Below are 20515 nucleotides of genomic sequence, written 5' to 3'. Positions count from 1 at the left end.
TGTCCACAACTGCAGAATAGGAAACAAAATTGACCCTTCAAATTGCTTAATTGGCACAAAGAAATGTACATAAAGAACTGTCCTGTAGGAGCTCACTGGGTGATGGCTTCTCTACAGCAATGGATCAATTATGTTCCCCAGCTGGAAGTGTGTTGAGCAGAGAGCACTTACTAATATTAGAAAGTGGAAATGCATTTCCTTTCATTTCAATAGCCTTAGAGGGCTTCTCTTTATTTTGGAGCATAGCATTAGTAACTTATTAATCAGATTATCTAGTTGTCAGTAAGAGTGTTCTAAATGAGGCCTTATTGGAAAAAAGAAAAATAGGAATAGGATTAATTATGAGTAGCATTTATTTTACATTGTATGCAGTTGGGGGATCTGGGAATAAAAGCGAGGAAGTCTTTTGCTGATCCTTGGATAATTAGCCTATCTTGTAGGTACATACATTAAAACAGCTAATCATTCTGTCTACGCATTATAGCTGTCTTGGTCACTGTTCTATTCTTGTGAAGAGACACCGTGACCAAGGGAAGACTCATCAAAGGAAACATTTAATTGGAGACTTGCTTACAGTTTGAGAGGTATAGTCTATTGTCTTCATGGCAGGGGGCAAGGGAACATGCAGGCAGGTGTTGGAGCAGTAGTTGAGGGCTGATCCTGATTCTTAGGCAAAGAGGCAGAGAGGGAGAGGGAGACAGAGACAGAGTCGGAGATGGAGGCAGAGGGGGAGATGCAGATAGAGGGATAGAGCCTAGCATGGGTTTTTGAAACTCATAGCCAACCCCCAGTGACATACTTTGTCCAGTATGACCACACACCTCCTAATCTTTTCAACCTTGTCAAAGAGTTTTACTCCCTGGTGACTAAGTATCCAACTGTATGGGCCATGGGGATCATTCTTATTCAAACCACTACAGTTGCTCAGAGAGGAAGTTTGAAGAATCCCCAACTTTGGCTAAGGCTAATTAAAAAACAAGCAATACCTGATTGGCCAAGAGGTGAGATTTGTGTCAGTTACCACTTACGATGAAAGTCATATTGACACTCTGTGTCTCTTTAAGAACTAAGCTCAGTTAATCGTGTTTTTTACAAAACTCTTTGGAACCATCTCTTAGGGAAGTAATCTGGGGATAATCTGTCATTTATGTAGTTTTATAATAATGTCAGGTTGACAGTTTCTCTGCACTAATTGATGTGTGTAAGCAACATGATAGATACTATGAAGTAAAGCCCATGGCAGCTGGTAGATGTGAACATGGCACACTTACACATGGATTACCGAGTACACTCCAGGACTGGAGGCAAATGTATGTTTTTGTGTTTGCTTATTATCATTTTCCTATAGACTTTTTGTTCATTAAATATCATTTTTCATAACTGCAGGCATACCATTTTTATGAGTAAAGATATTACGAGATAGTGCATAGAGATAGCATCAAATTATTTTCTGATAACTCTTACCACCTTACCAAAACCAACTTTTGTTTTTACATATGCCTTAGGGTGTTAGTTGTAATTTTTATAAATATAATAGACTTCCTCACAAATCTGTTATGTTACACATAGATATGAACCTTTACTCAAATTGTGACATTTTATATGTACTTAATTACAGTTGGGCACAAAGAAAGTGTGAGAGAGGGTATGAAATAAAATAATTACTAACTTTGTATGCACTGTGATGTCTCCAGGCCATGATTATAACCAAGAAGAACCAATCTTGGAAGTTATAGTCTCATCATAACAGAACCTCAGATGTAAATACCTTGAACAGGCGCCTGTGTTTTAATTTTCTGTCTTTAATGGGCAGTGCTGTTTTGGCAGGTGGTATAAAATTCAGTTCTAGCTAGAGGAAGTGCATCTCTGGGGATGGACATTATGAGCTATAGCTCTGCTTCCTGATTTACAAACATGTAATGAAACCACGCTATAAGTCTCTGCCCCCCTGGATCAAGCTGGTCCTAGCCATCATTCCACCCCTGCTATGACAGACTGTGTCCCCATAGACTGTGAGCCAAATCTAGTTCTTCCCTTTTAGGTTGTTCCTGTCAGGCATTCTGTTTCAGTGATGATGAATATAACGAATACTGAAAACTGGTACCCTATGTGGAGACACTGTTAAACCTGACCATCAGCCTTTACAACCTATTTATTCAGTATAAGGGGGCAACACTGTGGGGTGAATGGACTGATGTGTATCCTTAGGGATGGATGAATGGCCAACAAGGGATCTCTGGGTATCCCATGGTTCCCTAGGCAACCATAGTGCTCCTGCTTTGGGATGCTCTCTAGACCCTCATGTGGTAAAAAAAAAAAAAACAAATGTTTCTATTTCCATGGATATAAATGGGAGAGAAATACTAGAACGAGAGCTGATGGTAGATGGTATTGTTCATCAAAAATTTTAACCAGAATGCTGACAGTTCTGCTCATTGGAGAGAAGGTTAATACTGCAGACGCAGACGCCACAGGACAGATGACATAGTGTGGGAGGTTTATCAAAACTGCCTTTTCTGCTGTTTATCATTGTGAAATGGTCAACTTAGGTACTGACAGGATTCAAAGACTTTGTAGGACTCAAACTTTGGACGTGAGTGGGGTAGTTTCCTGGACACCTCTGTCACGGTGGTGCCCTAGGTAGCAGGCTATATGCTTTGACTAACTGTACAGGAACATCGCTATTTGAGCTTAAAACTTGGGTTAATGGTTTAGAATCCACACAGGTTTTACATTATTAACTCTTCTTTTATGAATGTTACTAGGAATTTGCATATTTATGGAAGAGTGTCTCTTTTCCAAAAAGGCCTAGATCCCGCCCCCTTCCCACTCAAAAGTCATTTTCAGAATTTTCTTAAAATTTGAATAAAGGAGAACAGAACATGAGGTTAGGGATGTTTCAGAAAATGAAGATCTAGGTCCAAGGAAGGCAGCGCATGCGCTGTCAGCCCGCCAGCCCCCCTCCTGACCAACTGAGTCTATCACCAGCACCATGCATGGTGCCTTGGCCTTTGGATTTGGAGTCAGCACCCACCCAGTACTAAGAAGGATCCAGGACTTCAGTGGCAGATGTGGTTGTGAAGGCAGCCCTAATCTGTTTCCTAGCACATAGGGGGTCACTGTTGGCTATGTAGCCCCTATTGTGTTAGCCTGCCCAATAACTCCCTCTTTTTAGAATATGTACACATATATATTCTCCAGGCAACTCTGTCTGGTAAAGATTTTAGTGCCCAACATAGGGTCTGACTTGAGGAGGTCAGGTCCTGAGGAGTGGTCCTTATGTGATTCCCAGGTCTGCTTATGGCTCCAGCTTTCTGAGTCTGTTTTATGATGACACAGGGAGGCCTTGTCACCTAAGACCAAAGCATCCAGCTTTTAACTCCTCCCCCCACCACACAAAATGATAGATTGTATTCCCTTAAACTGTGAGCTATAATGAACCATTTCTTCCAGGAATTTACAATTGGGGACAAAAATAATGCATAAAATAACTTTAAAAAATTACAGTTGACATTCAGACCAAGAAAGAGAAGGTTATATTGTTTGTTGGATTACTACATAATGCATGTGTGTGTGTGTGTGTGTGTGTGTGTGTGTGTGTGTGTGTGTACATATCCACAAAGACAGAAATAATTATACCTATTGATCTTTTAGACTGTTTTGCTCTGCCTCAAGTCTCAGAGATGTAACAACAAATGTTTTACTATCCAGTGACGTGCGCACCTACGATGGCAGGAACACAAATCATCTTGCCACCAAATAAGCTTTGAGGAAACTTAAAGATTGTGCCTTTCTTAGCAAATTGCAAGGTTTGATTTTGATCGGTAGGTGGTCCTTAAATCATCCCCCAACTTCCTAATAAGAAACTGATTTCTTAGTGAGTCGCATAAGCGTCAGCTGTCAGAGAACCAGATAGCTAGGGGAACCTGCTCAGGTTAGAAAACCCAAGTGACCCACGCTAGGGAATTATAGCTCATCCTAGAGACATTTCAACTTGTGACTCGAATCTGTGCTTTGGCTATATAAAATAACAACAACAACAACAATAACAATAATAAAAATGTTAAATGACCACAAGGCATGTGGAATGAAATCCATGCCGCAGCCTGAACGTTCTGTAGACACTGTGAAGGACTTGCAAGTCTGTCAGGGACACAGACCCGCTGCCATGCCTCCCCGTGCAATGCGTTTTCCACGGGGTCTAGTATTCATATGCTTTAGGGAGCCCAGCAATGCCAAGCAAATATAATTCAACATGAGCCGCAGGATACCAGTATCATTACGGAAGTAAGTTAACATCCGCCAGAGACGAGTTACGGAATTTGGCTTCTAGATGGAACAGTTTAGTGTTTAGATGGAAACACTGTGAAAGGATGATATGGTGAGGGAAGAAAGCTTCACGGTTTTTAACACCAGAGAGCAGATCCTTTTGGTGATATGAGAGGTAGCCTTAGGCGTGTGGCGTGGCTGCTCTCAGAATCCCTTGCTTCCGTATGAAATGAGAAAAACCCTAACCACTGTAGGTAAACACTTACAGAGCAATTTTCATGTTTTTAAGTAGTCCATATGTCCAGCACACAGCAAGTTCATGGTGAACATTTGCTTGTTTTTGAAGAGAACAGAATAACAGAGCCAACTGAAATCAGAATTTTGTCAAGATTTCTCAGTAAAATGAGTGTGTACAACAGTGCGAAAGGGCCACTGACTGAGTGTCATCTGGTTCACTCCTCCCTAGCAACAGTCTCGCGGGCTGCGTGGGAAGGGCCCTGTCATCTCTGTGACCACTGCTGTCTGTAACTGCAAAAGGAAGGGCTTGGTTTGTTTCTATTCTTCCCTTTGAGAATATGTAGCTTACATCGAGTGAGCATTTAATAACTGTTAAATTGGTTCTGTAATACTGTGAGGCTTCTGTGTGGGGAGCTTAAGAAGAACACTGGGGACAGCTTTGAGAAGTAGATTGCACTCTCTTGCTCTTGGGGCAACATGAAATCCAATAAAGTCCGCCACTACAATGCCAGGCTGCTCTGAATGGATGGTACCGGAGAAAGAAAACAGAGTTGCTGACATTCGGGGAAGGTTGCTTGCCCCAGCTTGCAGATTTGTTTTTCAGATGTACTCTAAGGATGATGGAATGTCTCTCCAATGACTATCAAGCAAGGAAAGCGGTGTACGTTAGACTTGTCTTTGGCATTGACCCCTGGACTAAGAATGCTTTCATAAAATCCTTCAATTCACTGAGGGTATAATTCTAAAACGGCAAAACATATTTTATTCTTTCCGTTCTATAGCCTGCCTGGATACATTCTGTTTTCTGATTTTTTTTTTCTTTTGGTTGTTTTACTTGGGGGTGGATAATTTTTCTCCAGAGCTCAGAGGATGAACACTTCTGACCGAAAAATCATTGGGTACAGACACCGCAAGCCCGGCAGTTCAAGTCCATTGCTTTGGCACTTTTAAGTTGTGTTACGTGCAACCATGGGCTAGTCTACAGGGGCAGAGGCTTCAGGGCTGTTCTAGAGATGGAGTATTGACTGAGAACCATGAAAACAGAGGATGGCACCCTGGGAACTGGGGACCCAACCTATTGTTTCTAAGATTGCATTCAAGATGGGGCAAACTCAGCCTAGCCCTGTGTTGTTTCAGAAAATAAACAACTCTAAGAAAATCAGAATCGTCATAGTGTGATGGCCCCCTCTTAACAAAAGACATCGCAAAGGCTCTTGAAGGTATAAAAATGAACCTCAGGTGCAGAAACCTCTAGCATAGAAAAATCTATTTTCCTTTATGCAGTCAAATAATTTGAAACTGACCTCATCAGAGCAGCCCTCCAAGAAATGCCTCTGTGATTTTTTTTACTATAGGCAGACGGTTTTTTTTACTATAGTAGGTATATGCCTACTATAGGTAGGTACTATATAGGTTTTTTCCTAGAGATGTAAACTTATTAGCTCTGCTATTTTCACTGCTTTGATATTCCTTATTTTCATTTTCAGTTAAATTTTTTCACATGAACGGGAATATTTCAGAGCTTGGATACACTGTGTGATTAGGATACACACACACACACACACACACACATAGATATATAGATAGATAGATATACATTCATTCCACATTACTCTTTTCAGAATTGTAACAAATGATTGCTGTCTGTTGTGCTGTGAATAGCACACAGGAACTCCTCATCCCAGGGCCTGGCAAGTGGCCCTGTTGACAATGCACTTGCCCACCAGCAGGAAGACCTGAACTCATTCCCTGGCACACACATGAAAAAGCCACATGCTTCCCTGCATACCTGTTGTCTTAGCACTGGGGAGGCGCCCTAGAGCTTGTTGGCCAGCTACCCTAGGATTGGTGGACTCCAGGATCAGTGAGAATCTGTCAAAATCAAGGTAGAAAGGAATTGATGGACATTAACCTCTGACCTCTTTATACATGTGTACCCCCCCACACATGTGCAAACACACATATACACAACACCTTTATCCAGCAATTCTACTGTTAATCAATCTATCCTCACTTTCCTTCTCTCCTGAGCCTCTTGAAAACTACCATTCCATTCTTGACTTCCATATGATCATTGTTCCTCAGATTCTACATGTGATTGAATGGGATCATGTGTTACTTGGCTTTATAGGCCAGCCTTACTCCACCTATCTCCAGTTCCTTCCAAGTTATTACATGTGAGAGTCCACTTTTATTTGAGACTGTATTCTTAGTATTCAAAACTAACAAAGAAGTGGGGTGTGTGTGTGTGTTATGGTTCATTAAATTGCCTAAGGTACTATCTGGGTAGTTCCACAATACTTTCTAACACCGGAGAAGCCACAGATCTGGTAGCTGTTCAGGCAACGAGGCTGGATGTCTCAGAAGGCCCAGCTTCGTGCTGAAGGATTGGGGAATTTGTGGGGAGCTGCTAGTCTTCAGTAGACACAGGAAGAAGTCAGTCCTGATGTTGTTGAAGGGATGCAGCAGCAAGAGGACAGATCAACTTGTCTTTGCGAGTGAGAGCAAGGAGGCAGAGCCAAGCTCCATCCTTCCGTGCTCTCCATACGTTTAGGCTGGGTCTTCTTGCTTCAAATAATCTGAACAAGAAAAAGAGTTCACAGAAGCGTCCTCGTGTTTAGGTTTTAGTTGATAGCTGTCACGGTGACAAGCATGGCTGGCCACCACCACAGATGGCATCATGCTCTATCCTGTCTACGCGCTCTATCTTGTGTTTTCTGGTTCATCGGTTGATGATGCTACGCAGCTTCTTATCCACCTCAAAGAGTGATGGGATAGACATGAGAAGGCAAATCTCTCTCCAGTGCACTGATTCTGCATCCTTTAGTTACACTCCCATGGGTAGTATTTTCGGGTCTACTTCTAGCTTTGGGAGGGACTAATGTCCATCAGCAGTGAGCATGGACTCCTGCCTGCCTTGTTTCTCTGTCACTGTGGTCAAACATGGATCAAAAGCAACTTGGGGGGAGTTCATTCCATCAGTGAGGGTGTTCGGGGCAGGAAAGAAAAGAGACCTTAGAGGGACATTGCTCTCTAAGGTTGTACTTCACGACTTGCTCAGTACCAGAACCACTTGTTCAAGGATGACAGCCTGAGCAGTAGCTGGGCCCTCCCCTATCAATTAGTAATCAAGAAAATGCCCACAGGAAAATTTAATGGAAGCAATTCAATAGAGATTTCCTCTTCCCAGTGTCTCTAGTTTGCTTCACATTGACATAAAACACAAAAAACCAACAATCTGGCCCATGGGGACAGGCTCTCTCTCCACACTGCCCACACTACCTGTCTTCTCTCTTTTGATAGGAGGCATCCTTACTGGGATCACATTGTAGTTTCAATCGGAGTATCTGATTCTGAGCAATTCTGAGTTTTTCCTTTTTTTGTGAACCAGTGAGTTTTATCAGGGCCACGGGAGCGTAAGACTTAGTTAACAGGAGTGTGGACAACTTACCTGTGAAGAAAAGGTATCTACTTTACTCAACAACTATCTACTGCCTGTAGATCCTCTGGGAGACACGGGCCTTGGGAGTGCTTGCCCCTTGTCTTAGTCAGGGTCTCTATTCCTGCACAAAACATCATGACCAAGAAGCGAAGTTGGGGAGGAAAGGGTTCATTCAGCTTATACTTCCACATTGCTGTTCATCACCAAAGGAAGTCAGGACTGGAACTCAAGCAGGTCAGGAAGCAGGAGCTGATGCAGAGGCCATGGAGGGATGCCACTTACTGGCTTGCTTCCCCTGGCTTGCTCAGCCTGCTTTCTTATAGAACCCAGCTCTACCAGCCCAGGGATGGCACCACCCACAATGGGCTGGGCCCTCCCCCCTTGATCACTAGTTGAGAAAATGCCTTACAGCTGGATCTCATGGAGGCATTTTGTCAATTGAGACTCATTTCTCTGATAACTCCAGCTTATGTCAAGTTGACACAAAACCAGCCAGTACACCCCTCCAGATGCTACTGTCAAATTGTGTGTCGTATTTGAGAAATATTAAGCTGGAGAAGAAGGCAAGGGAAAAAACAGCAATAAACCCCAGAATTGAGAATGTAGGAAAGAAGCCAGAGTAGTTAAACAAACCTGGGAAAAAGATGTTGTAGAGTGCTTCCTGGAACAGGCAAAGCTAGATGTTTTGTCAAGGGCCTGTCATCCCAGGGATGGTGAGGCAGGAGTGCTGCAAGTTTAAGGTTAGTTGGGCAACTTGATGATACCCTCTCTCAGACTGTTTCTTTATAGGATTAGAGTTTGGGCTACAATAAGTAGTAGGGTTTTTTGTCTATCCTGTGGGAAGTCTGACTTCCACCTCCTCCAAAAAGAACTAAACCCAGAGTGTGAAAATTTATCTACTTTTTAAAACTCGGGCCTTTTTCAGTCTTGATATTTAGAACATTTTACACATTCTGCAACGAACCCCTTGCCAGAAGTGTAATTAGCAAATATTGTTTCTCATTCTTCTTCAAATCCTTAGCTTCATTGGCCATGGTCGATCACTCTTTAGGGCTTAAGAGGGATGGTACCTGGGCTCCCCTCATGCTAGACAAACACTTTCCTGAGTTATGTCATGAGCCCTTGTCATTAGTAAACAGTTTCGGGGAAGGGTGTGACTAAGTTGCCTAGCTGGCCTTAAACACACCATGTACCCTAGGATATCCTTTGTTTTTCAATGCCCCTGCCTCTGTCTCTCAAGTGCCTGGGATCACAGGCATGTGCCACCAGACCCGGCACTCCCTCCTAACTTCTAAGACACCCCCTTTTCTGCGCCTCCCACAGTTTGTCTTTTATATTTCAAATGCTGGATTTCCCAGGACTCCGCCCACTTTGTGTATCCTGACCTTAAACCAACAGCTGTATGACTGGCGTCTGTCTCATCAGCACCATTCACATCAACTGCTATGATTTTCTAAACTGTCCATGGAACTCTTCAGCTTAGATTTTGTCTTCGTCCTCTATTTATAGACAATAGGTGTGTCTTTGGCTCACCATTCTGAAGTCTGGGAAGCCCAAGAACATGGCTGTAGCCTCTGTGGTACATGACAGAAGGACAAACAAGCTCAAACAGTGACACGGCTCACTATCCACCCTGAAACCTCTTGTGTCTTCACACAGTAACAGTGTCATTTAAATGTCATCATGGGTGCTGGGACAGGCTTTCAGACCATAGCATGTGACTGCCCAACTGTTCCGTTATAGGCTGTATCAAGTCGTAGACCCGTTTCCCCGTCTTCTCAGGGAGAGTCAGTTCCCTAAACCCCTGGACAGATGCTATAGCTGTTCCTCGGTGTGCTGTGAAATGGGTAAGACCTCCACATAAGCAGGCAGGTACTCAGATCAAGATGCCTAGCTTATACTAGCATTGTGTTCCTCAGCCACCACAGTAGTTTCACTGGGCTCTTGTACCAGCCCAGCTCCCAGCACCACGCTGACCTGTCAGTTTCTTGCTCCTCCCAGGTGTGTTTATACACACCTCTCCTGGCTGATAATGATTCTCCTTTTCCTTCCTCCTTCCTTCCTTTCTCTTTCCTTTCTTCTTTAAGTTAGAGTTTCACTATGAGTTCAGGCTGTCCCGGCACTCACTATATAGACCAGGGCAGTTCTGAACTCACAGGGCTCCCCTGCCTCTGCCTCTGGAGAGTTGGAATTAACATTGTGCCCCACTAGACCCATACTCGGCTGATACCCACTTTCTGCCTTTCATGGGCATCAGCCTCTACATGAAGATCACCTTTGAACTCACTACTTTTGATCCCCTTTGCCTGTCTTAATTCAGAAAGCTTATCACTATATACCATCATATTTTACTTGTGGATAGACTTGGCTATACTATAGGCAGTCCCGGGGGGATAAAATGTCTTAATTCTAGAAATGAAGCCATCGTAACGAAGTTAGAAGGTCACCCACCTCTGTTGCTATGTTACATTTTGATCCACTTTATATTCTTTCCGTTGTGAGGTGTGTGTTGTCACATTGTGTCCCTCTCCCCACCACCACCAGTCCTTTCTGTTCATGAAGATAAATGACTGCAATATTAAATTTAAAACTTGCCAAGGACAGTAATATCTGCTCTGAATCAGTGAGCAATTAATTCTCCCAGATAGTTCACAGAAAAAACCTGCCATTCAGACGATCCAGTGTGACCATTGCTGGCAGGCAGTTTGTGTACAGCGAGCCGGGCTGCAGCAGTGACGTTTGTACCCAAAACAGTAAAGCAGAGAAGGATCAGGGGATTGTGCTGTGTCCTACAGCCGCCACCACCACCAGGAAAAGAATACAGATGCTCTAATGAATTTCTTCCACTGGATTTCATTCTTTCGTTGGGCAGGGGACTCCTTTTGAGTATAGTACATGCAAACCTATATACTTAGCATTCATTCTCATTCAGATGTGCTCAGCAGGGGCTGGAAAACGTGACTCAGCAGTCAAGAAAGAGCACCAGCTGCTCTGCTCTTTCAGATGATCCAGGTTCAAATCCTAGCACACAGACTCCATTTCAATGGTGTTCAACGCCCTTTTCTGGCTTCTGTGGGTCCAAAGTGTGAACACAATATACAGACAAACATGGAGGAAAAACAATAACGCTAACAATAAAAATAAGTCAATTTTTAGAAAGAGCAAGTGCTAAGTAGATGGGGATTGACAGACCTTGGAAGCTAAAGCTGAGCCATTGCTGTGTCTCTTTAAATTCTGCACTACCCCTCACTGCTGCAAGTCTTCACTGGCCATTGGTTTTCCCCTCTGTCCCCGGAGTCTCTAAGATGTTAAGACTCTCTCCCTCCTGCTCCTGAACTGTGTTGCCCCAGTCAGCGTTATTGATTTCCCATTATTCCTAGAGGCCTCATGATGCATTTCCATTAGTGTAAACACTTTTAAGCCCGGCTTTTATTTTGTCCTGCCTCACATCTGTCTGCTGGGGCAGGGCATCTGTTTGTTTCCATTTTGGAGCTTAAAGGAATGATGGTTTCAGGGTCTAGGTGCACTGAAGCTTGTTTAAAAAAAAAAAAAAAAAAAAACCACTGCTTTCTCACGGCAGCCTTGCAGCAAGTTCTCTTAAAAGTAATATAGTGCAGTTAACTTTTTCAGACCTGCTCTGGGCCGCATTGTTTTCTTAGAGGTAATGAGCTAATACACCTCACTGATGACTTATGCTCTCTTTAGACTTAGCTGGGGTGAGGGGGGACTTCGTGGACTTCTGAGAGTAAGTAAACAAACAGTTCATGGAGGAAGGAAAGGATTGCAAACCACACCCCTGTGGTTGACTATATCATGTAAGAGTCTACCAGTTTTCTAGGTTGTGGATATTTGGGAATTAAAAATCACATGGAAAAGCCACATTGTGGGCTGGAAAGGTGGCTTATCAGGTAAGAGTGCTGACTGCACCCGGACAGGAGTTCACTTCGGTCCCCAGCACTCACATGGGAGCTCACGGCTATGACTCCAGTTCCGCCAGGGACCTCTAAGCCACCTTCTCACCACCACAGGTGCTAGGCTCAAGTGTGGTGCACATCCATCCATTCAGGCACACGCCACACACACACATATCAGTCTTTAAAAGGAAGAGAAAGAAAGCCACGTTCACTGAACCATTTCAGGAGACGTTGTGGATTTGTTTTACAGACGAGTGGACCATCCTTACTCTGAGTTGGCAAAAATCTTCTTCAACCAGAAAAATCAAGTTATCCACTCCCTGCCTCAATTAAATAGTTTAAACAGCTCATAAGGTTATAGGACATTTTCCCTCAAGGAGATAAAACAGTTGCTATGAAGAGAAGCCATGAATGTGGGAAAAGGAAGGGTGGATGGGTATCGGGGGACAGCCTCCAGTCACCCCAATCCTGAGCATCCCTTATGGCTACTGCAAAGTACTTCTAATGTCCTGGGACCCCAGAGTAGGAAATAACCCTCCCACAGTTTCTACCTCAAATGCTTTCTGGTTTTCTGACTTATTTTGACAAGTTTTATAGCTTCTTTCTTTTACAGGGTGAAAGAAAGATCAGTCCAAACATATTCTTGATCATTTATTCTTGCTTTCCACCATAGTAGTGTCAGGGTTATGTAGAGGAAAAGAACCATTATAATATATATATATATATATATATATATATATATATATATATATATATATATATATATTAGAATATATATTAAAGTATATATAAGAATATATGTTAGAATATATATGTGTTAGAATATATATTTAAGAATATATATATAAGAATATATATGTGTGTACATATATACATATGTTATTATGTATGTAGGTATATTAAAGGAATTTATTAGAGTAGCTTACAGGTTGTGTCCAAGAATCCAAGTCATTTAGTCTATGATACCAGATACCTGAGCAGGTCCCAGTCTATACTGTAATCCTGAGGCAGGCTCTAGTACCAGTGAAGAAGTGCTGTTATCAGAAGGATAACAGACTTGCCAAAGAGCAAAAGCTTCCTTCTCCCATGTCCTTTTATGTCCTAAATCTGGCTGCCGCCAGATGGTGTGGCCCAGATTTAGGGGTGAGTCTTCCCACTTCAAATGATTCAAAAATAGATGGGTCATCTCTCCTTAAAAAATTTAATCAAGAAAAATCTCTCACAGGTGTGCCCAGCTGCTTGAGTTCTGGTTGACTCCAGATGTTTGTTGACGAGCATGAGTGGCCATCTTAGCTACTCTCTCTAATGATCTACTTTCTTCCTTAATTTGTGATCTTTGCAAATAGCTTAAGCTTTGTTTTTACTATGTTCCAGGTCTCACTGTAGCTAGATGATGAAGGCAAAACAAAACACCCAGTTTTTCCCTCATACCAGATGCTGGAGGGATGTGTAATGCTCACCGTGCTATTTCTCTTACCCAATCCGCTCTGAGCTCCCAGTCCAGGAGACACAAAAGGGATCAAGTTGTCTCCTTAGCTTTCACAGGTCATCACTCATCACTTTAGCAAATACCTGAATCCCTACCATATGCTGAGCTGAGTTTACGGACTGAGAGGACAGCACTTGTCAAAACAGGGAAAAGTCATCTGAGCTCCCTGGAGCTTACCTTTCAGTGGGGACGACAGGCAATGCCAATAAATAAACAGCCTACTGTATAACAAGGCTTCTGAGAATTAATTCAGCCAAGTGCTCCTATGGCAACTTTGCCAATCAGAAGCAAAGGATTGTTTGGAGAAAATTATTAGGCTCGGTGGCTTCTTAATAAGAAACAGAAATAACCACCCAAAGCATAAGAGCACTTCTTCAGGACACCCGATGACATGCTGTCATCTGTAATCCTGTTGCTAGGACACTGGCAAGCAGAGAAAAGCTAAGGACACTTTGCAAGCCCGGGGAGGGTTTTGGTGGAAGGGTGTCCTGATGTTCACATTCTGGATTCACTTCTGAAATATGCATGAATAGAGATTAACTAGAAAAGAAATATGCCTGTAAAGTTGACTTTGAAATCTTCTGAAGCCTGATAATATCATGCTATAAAAAGGAAGATAAAGAACTATTAAATTGAGGATGAGTTGACATTTTATAGTAACATTTTAGGGTCTATTGTCAGTTCTAACAAGACATGACTTCTGCATTCTGCATGGCCCAAGACAGTGTAGTCTAGATGCACAGTACCACTCCTAAATCCTGCCCAAATATGGTCTGTGAATAAGCAGGGATCACGAACTGACTTTCATTGCTATAGACAGAAGTAGACCAGAGTAAGAAGAGTAGACAACTTCCATGCCACAGCTCTTTTCTTTTACATGGGAAATATACTCATCTGAATGAAAATTAACCGTATGTCATCTGTGAACAGATAGAGAGTTGGAGATGTGTCTATATTATCATGTACTGTTGAGAACTGGAACAGCTTGATCCTGTGTGCCCAACTCACTCTCATCACTGATAGATGTCTCTGCAGCTGCTGCTGGCTTTAATAGTAGAGAGCAGTACCAGGGCCCCAGATTGTTAATTCTCAAAGATCAAAATAAATGAACATTTCAGAATATTCCATGTCGGGAGGATGAGCTCCTGGGCTTGCTAGCTGAACACATTTTACCTGGTTGTTCTCCGCATATATTTTATATATTTTTAGTTCAAAATACGTCATTGACAGTCATGTAGAAAGCAAGTAAGTCATGACTCATGATACCTCTCTATACAATATGTACTTAAGACGGCTGTGCATTTATGGTGACAGTACTGTGACATCTCCAGTGTTTGTTGTCATTCATCTGTTCCTTGTTCTACTCACCGGAGTCTAGTTACAAGGAAAGAGTCTACAAGGACGTTATTTAAGGAGAATGAATGAAAATTGGTCTTATTCATGCTAGGGTGAGGTGACTCTAACAGCACCCACTCAAAGAGGGGAGGAGGTCCAAGCTCCTATGCACCTGTTCCTCATGGGAGATAAGATAGTGATCATGGCTAATTCTGAGGCAAGGCACACAAAGCTAATGAAAATGCCAGCATTAAGATAAACCTAGAAACCCATGTTATTCTTCTATGGTTAGAGACAGTCTAGTTGAGCAGAAAACATCTATTCTTTGAAACTAGGAAGTCTAAGCTATCTTGCATGGCTCTGTGTCACTTAAGACTAGTGACTCAATCATAGCATAGCCAAATATTCTCATCTTCACACACACACACACACACACACACACACACAAACTTACCTCAGTTATTTCTGGAAGTCACCCTAAGGAAACTCCTATTTTAAGAGAACCCAACAAGCTTTTCTTTTACCTTCCTGTTAGGATCACTGCTACATACCACCTTTGGGAGAGGTGCTCCTCCCTTTTGCCCTCTCTGAGTAGTTTCTAGACCTCTGTTCTGACCTAAACCCTAACCAGAGGCATCAGGGTGACCTGTGCCATGCAATGGATAGGGATGGACAAGGAAAGACTTTTTTCTTTATCATAGCCAGTGTGAAACAGAACCATCAGTTTCTTCCATTGTCTCTCAAGTTAAACCAAAGTGAATTATGCTAGAAAACCAATTATGCCTATTGACAATTCCAATGTCTCTTCCTCTCTCTGTCAACTGTGGAAGTTGCTGCTTAGGAATTACATCATGCTTCCAAGAAGAATGTGAGGCCTATAGATAGGTTCAACACCAACTTATAGATGAAGTATCTAAAACCTGTGGAGACAAAAAGCACAGTCCTCTCTTCCCTTTGTCCCCTGTTTTAAATATCTGAGATTCAACAAACTTCAGATAAAAATTTTTCCACTAAAATAAGCTCAAAATGGTGTAGGAATTACTGTGATTGCCGTGTGGCAAGCCAAGGTAGACCAGATGTATGCTGACTCAAAATGAGAAGTCTAAGGAGGAATGGGAAGTAGGAATTACAAAAATTAAAATAATAAAGAGGACTAGGAGTTGAAATCCAAAAATTAAAATAATAAAGGAAAAATGAACTCAAGAAATCAGATTAAGTAAAAAATTTGAAACAATGACAATTTTATGACAGATGAAGCAAAAGGGAAATGTCATCGGTGAAATATTATCCCCTTTGTGCATTCTCTTTAAAGACTCTTTCAGCTGCTTTTCCTACACTCAACATCCTTACACATCAACTCCTCTCTTTTATTTATTTCTTTAAAGGAAGCCTTTCTTCAGGTAAACACCACAGCACCCCCTCCTGTCTTCTATTCTTCCTTCTACTTTCTACTTTCTTAGCTCATCTTTCTATCTCCAGGAAGAGGTAGAAGTAATAGAAAAACAATTTTTTTTAGTGAATGATGTTTTTTGACCATAGTCTAAAAGAAATCTCCAGAGATTGTTCTTAAACTAAAAGCAATTTCATGGCACCAAAAAAAAAAAAAAAAAAAAAAAAAAAACAAGTTTTGTGGAAGATAGCCTAAATGGGAGAAGTCAGAAGATGCCCTGCAACTAAGAAGCTGGTTTAAATATAGTGGTCTAATTACCACTGAGGAGCATTCTCTATCTGCAACCAAGAAATTAAAAGATGATTTAATGATACTGTCATTCATCTATGACGAAGGAAGATTCTTGGTCACTCATTTTATTTGCTGTCATAGTTTTTATCAGATATAGTGCAGCATTTCAGGTTTGTTTTCTTTGTAGTGGTTTTTATGTCCTATGGAGAGAGTGCACTATATAGAGGAAGAAATGTATATATTCAACTTCAGATAGGTTTGCAGGTAGACTTTCCAAACCAGTTTCTACTAATAATTTTACAAAATATTCCAAATTCACTTAGCATTATTCTTTGGTTTTCTGAGCCTCCTAATTATCTCTCTGTATACTACTAATGTCTGAAAAAACATGGACAGGCGAGGCTGATTTGCTCACTGGCAGAAAAAATGATGTGGCATCCTTTAATTTTCTTCTTATATTTGTGTGTGTATATATATATATATATATATATATATATATATATATATATATATATATATATATATCCTATCAGCTGCTCGAAATGATCTGCTGATCTAGAGACCGCTAGGTGCTGCAGCCTGCCACTCTTTGATTTCCTGGTTCGGTCTCTCATAGAAGGAAACATATGGAAGCTCTCAAGGAACCAGACACTTTTTCTTACACACCTATAGCAGCTACTTTATCTGAGTGAACTTTGCAGTTTCAATTGACATAGTATATTAAGATCTCAAACTAATATTTTTGTTCCTCATGTTTTCATACTCAAGTTGCTTTAAAACATCAGCTAAACATGGTTCTGTACCTACAGTGATCATTTGATTATTAAAAGTGAAAATGTGTCTTTTCATGTCTCTGGACCCACCTCAAATAGTCTTTTATATTCAGTGTGTTCCTCTTTCATGAGATAATTGTGATTTATTTTTTGATCCAGTGGTTTAAAGCCCATGATCAAGTGTGGCTCCTAACAGGATGCACAGGACACTCTCCTCTGAAAGAGCAATGCCCGGTGTAGCTTTACCTTTTCTAGGAATGATTAATAGCAATCTTGGGAGTTCATATCCTCCATCTTAGGCTCAAATTCATCCAAACAGCAAGTGATCAGGCTAGAATTCTTTGGTGTTTAAAAATTCTGTATGGTTTCTAGAGTGGAGCATAGTAAAAGACTTTAGTAGAGCTTGGGTACTTTGTCTCCTTATGTATGACATGAAACTATAATACTCAGTTTTTAAAGTAGCAAGATAAAATATATATTTATTAACCCTCTAGCAATTGCTTCCATTATCTAAATATGTAAAGATTCATATATGGGGCTGGAGAGATGGCTCCGTGGTTAAGAACATTGACTGCTTTTCCGAAGGTCCTGAGTTCAAATCCCAGCAACCACATGGTGGCTCACAACCATTTGTAATGGGATCTGATGCCCTCTTCTAGTCTGTCTGAAAACAGCTACAGTGTACTCACATTAAATAAATGCATCTTTTAAAAAAAGATCCACATATAATGGAAGCAAACTGTAAAAATGCAAGTCATTTCATGCCATCTTCTAATTTTTTAGATTAAAAAACAATAAGCATCTGAGTAATGAGTTAATTTTTATTTTGAATGCACACCGATATCCAGCATACATAAGATAATAATTGCCAAGTGAAATGGATACATCTAGTAGCCAGCTGAATTTAAATGATCTTAAAACAAGAGCTTAGAGAGAGTCAGTTTAAGGTGTCTTGCTTCTTAGGACAAATCAGATCACAGATATGCTCACCTGTTGACTTTCTGACAGGACTGGGAATTCCCACACTTCATGGGCGATGTTGACGTGAATCTCCCTGGCTTGCACACTCCTCACATGCAGTTCAAAATTCCCTTCTTCCAGAAGATCTTCAAGGAGGAATATCGCATCCACATAACAGGTATGGTGCATGACTTTGGAGGCTTTCTGTGAAACTCGAACCACTGGTGAGAGGCAGGGGTTTAGTTAGCTCTTACTCGTTCAACAATGCCAGATGGCTCTAGGTGGGCTGGTGAGTCAGTGCCACCCACCTTACCTTCCTTGATCACCTTACCTCAGTCACACTCCAGTGGCAGTCACTGGTAGGGCACTGCACTTAGAGACAATGAACACAAGGCAATAGAGTTGGGTAGCCACTGCAGTGTCAAGTCGGGCCTTCTAGTGTGCGATACCAAAGGGCAGGGTCAAACTCTTTTCTAGGGAGTAATCCCTGCCACACTTCATAGAACACTCCACATGGATCTTATACCCAGGGTGGCTTTTTCACAGTTGTTGGTGTACATTTTCAGCACCAATACATCCTGTGCTTCTTCATTGGCAAGATGAAGAGAAAATATGGTCTGGAATCTTTGATCAGTCCACATGCCTTTAAAGAATTAGACTACTGACTTCTTGACCTACTTCTTTGTCCTAGTACAAGTTTATCTCAAGAGGCCATTTTGTGAATCTCCAGGTGGTTTTCCTCTCCAGTTTTTCTTAGGCTTCTGAAATGAATGACATCTTAATCATTCTCATCCCTGAGAGATATCCTGAAGATATCTTATCTTCTTTTTAACAAAAGGCAGACAGCTGAAGGATCATGGATATAAAACACAGCATTCACTCCTAAACTCTTGGGATGCAGGGCATGAAGGTGTATGCTTTAAGGACAATGGCCTAGGGTCTCACACCTGCCACAGTGCAAACTGCAGAAGAAATCTGTGCTTACACTGCTGCTGCTGTCTGTGCTGCTGGGTAAAAATAGTCCAAGCGCAGAAAACATTAGCATCTGAGTACTGAAAAAAAAAAAAAAAAAAACCCTCTCTGCCTCCCAGCCAGGAAACTGCACTTTGGCTCTGAGCATGAGGCAACCTTCCTGAGTTTGCGAATGAGCTCATGAATAGGGAAGACACATCAGGTTTCTGTTCCTATTCAAGGCAGCCAAGGCTCATCTGTTAAATTCACTTGGTAAATCAGTCAATTTGAGTTCAGGTCACAGAGTGTGGTTTCAGAGTCCCCACTTAATCTGTGCCGCGCACCATCCTCTTGGCCTTCTGAAATAGCCATCACGCCCATAGTGCCACCGCATCTCTCTGGGTGGCTCTGTCTGGACCGTCTGTTCTTGCAGCCCCTGCACAAACTGTTTCTGACTATCAGAACCCCTTAATATACATATATATATGTATATATACACATATACATATATATACACATACATATATATACAATATATATACATATACACATACACATACACACATACACATATATACATATATACATATATAAATATATATATACTTAAGTATAAAAAAACTGGATTGTGCACGGGAGTGGGGTTGTGGGGGAAGGAAGATAGAAAATAATTGGAGAACAAATCAGTTTTTAAAAATCAAACTGGAAAAAGTAGTCAGATTGAGCCTATTTTACATGGCTTTGTTATTTTTTTTTAAAAGATGACAAGTAATCACATTTAAAAGTTATACACAATGTCTTGGAAAAGCTGTGTGCTTGCAGGATCCAGGAAGCTGCGGAGTCATGGGTTGTGAGCCAAAAAAGCTCCGTGCATTTGGGGAAAGACATATACAAACCTTGACTCACGAACTAGAAAGCTGATAAAGGAATAAAGGCACATTAATAAAGGTTTCTGAAAAGCTTTTGGCAATGTTTGCTGAGAGTTATACCGCTCTGGCTGTTAGGCAGACCTGGCCGAGGTGGTGAAGGAAATGAAGAAAAGCAAAGGGACAAAAAGAAAGGCTGAGCTTATGTAGACGGTGCTCTCCGATGGAGAAGCTGTGGCTTCCCGGGAGCAGCATGAACAAGAAGACAAGGTTACCATACACAGCTGAGTCAAGGAAGTAGTATGTATGGTATCCAGCTAGATCAAGGAGAATGACTTAGCTAATCTTTGTAGATGGAGTCTCTATAGGAGAGGAGCCTTCAGGCCTTAAATAGCCAATGGGAGAAAGCTACTGAGGGCATTTTCTGCACATACTGTCAATATTTATACGTGGACCAGGAGAGAGGGAAGGTGTTTCCCCAAGGGTCTGAGGCTTTGAGGTCCTTGGCATGGCCAAACTCATGTCAACGACATACATTGACTCGGTACATCACTCATTCAGGGCTTTCTCCTCTCCCCACATAGTTTGATTAATAGGT

General features: G+C 41.6%; 1 protein-coding gene across 1 annotated transcript in view; it reads left to right on the top strand.

Annotated features, from left to right (window-relative positions):
• TMEM117 (transmembrane protein 117) overlaps positions 1 to 20515 on the top strand; it is a 404345-nt gene that overhangs the window by 370536 nt on the left and 13294 nt on the right. Inside the window, exon 7 of the mRNA XM_080939837.1 lies at positions 18149 to 18278. Within this exon, the coding sequence (XP_080795963.1) occupies positions 18149 to 18278 (130 nt within the window). The remainder of the gene's footprint in view (positions 1 to 18148; positions 18279 to 20515) is intronic.

This window comes from Micromys minutus (genome assembly GCF_963924665.1).
Source record: "Micromys minutus genome assembly, chromosome: 27".
In the NCBI taxonomy this organism is placed as follows: Eukaryota; Metazoa; Chordata; class Mammalia; order Rodentia; family Muridae; genus Micromys; species Micromys minutus.
Note: the sequence above shows the minus strand (reverse complement) of the source record. Positions and strands in the feature narration are given on the sequence as shown.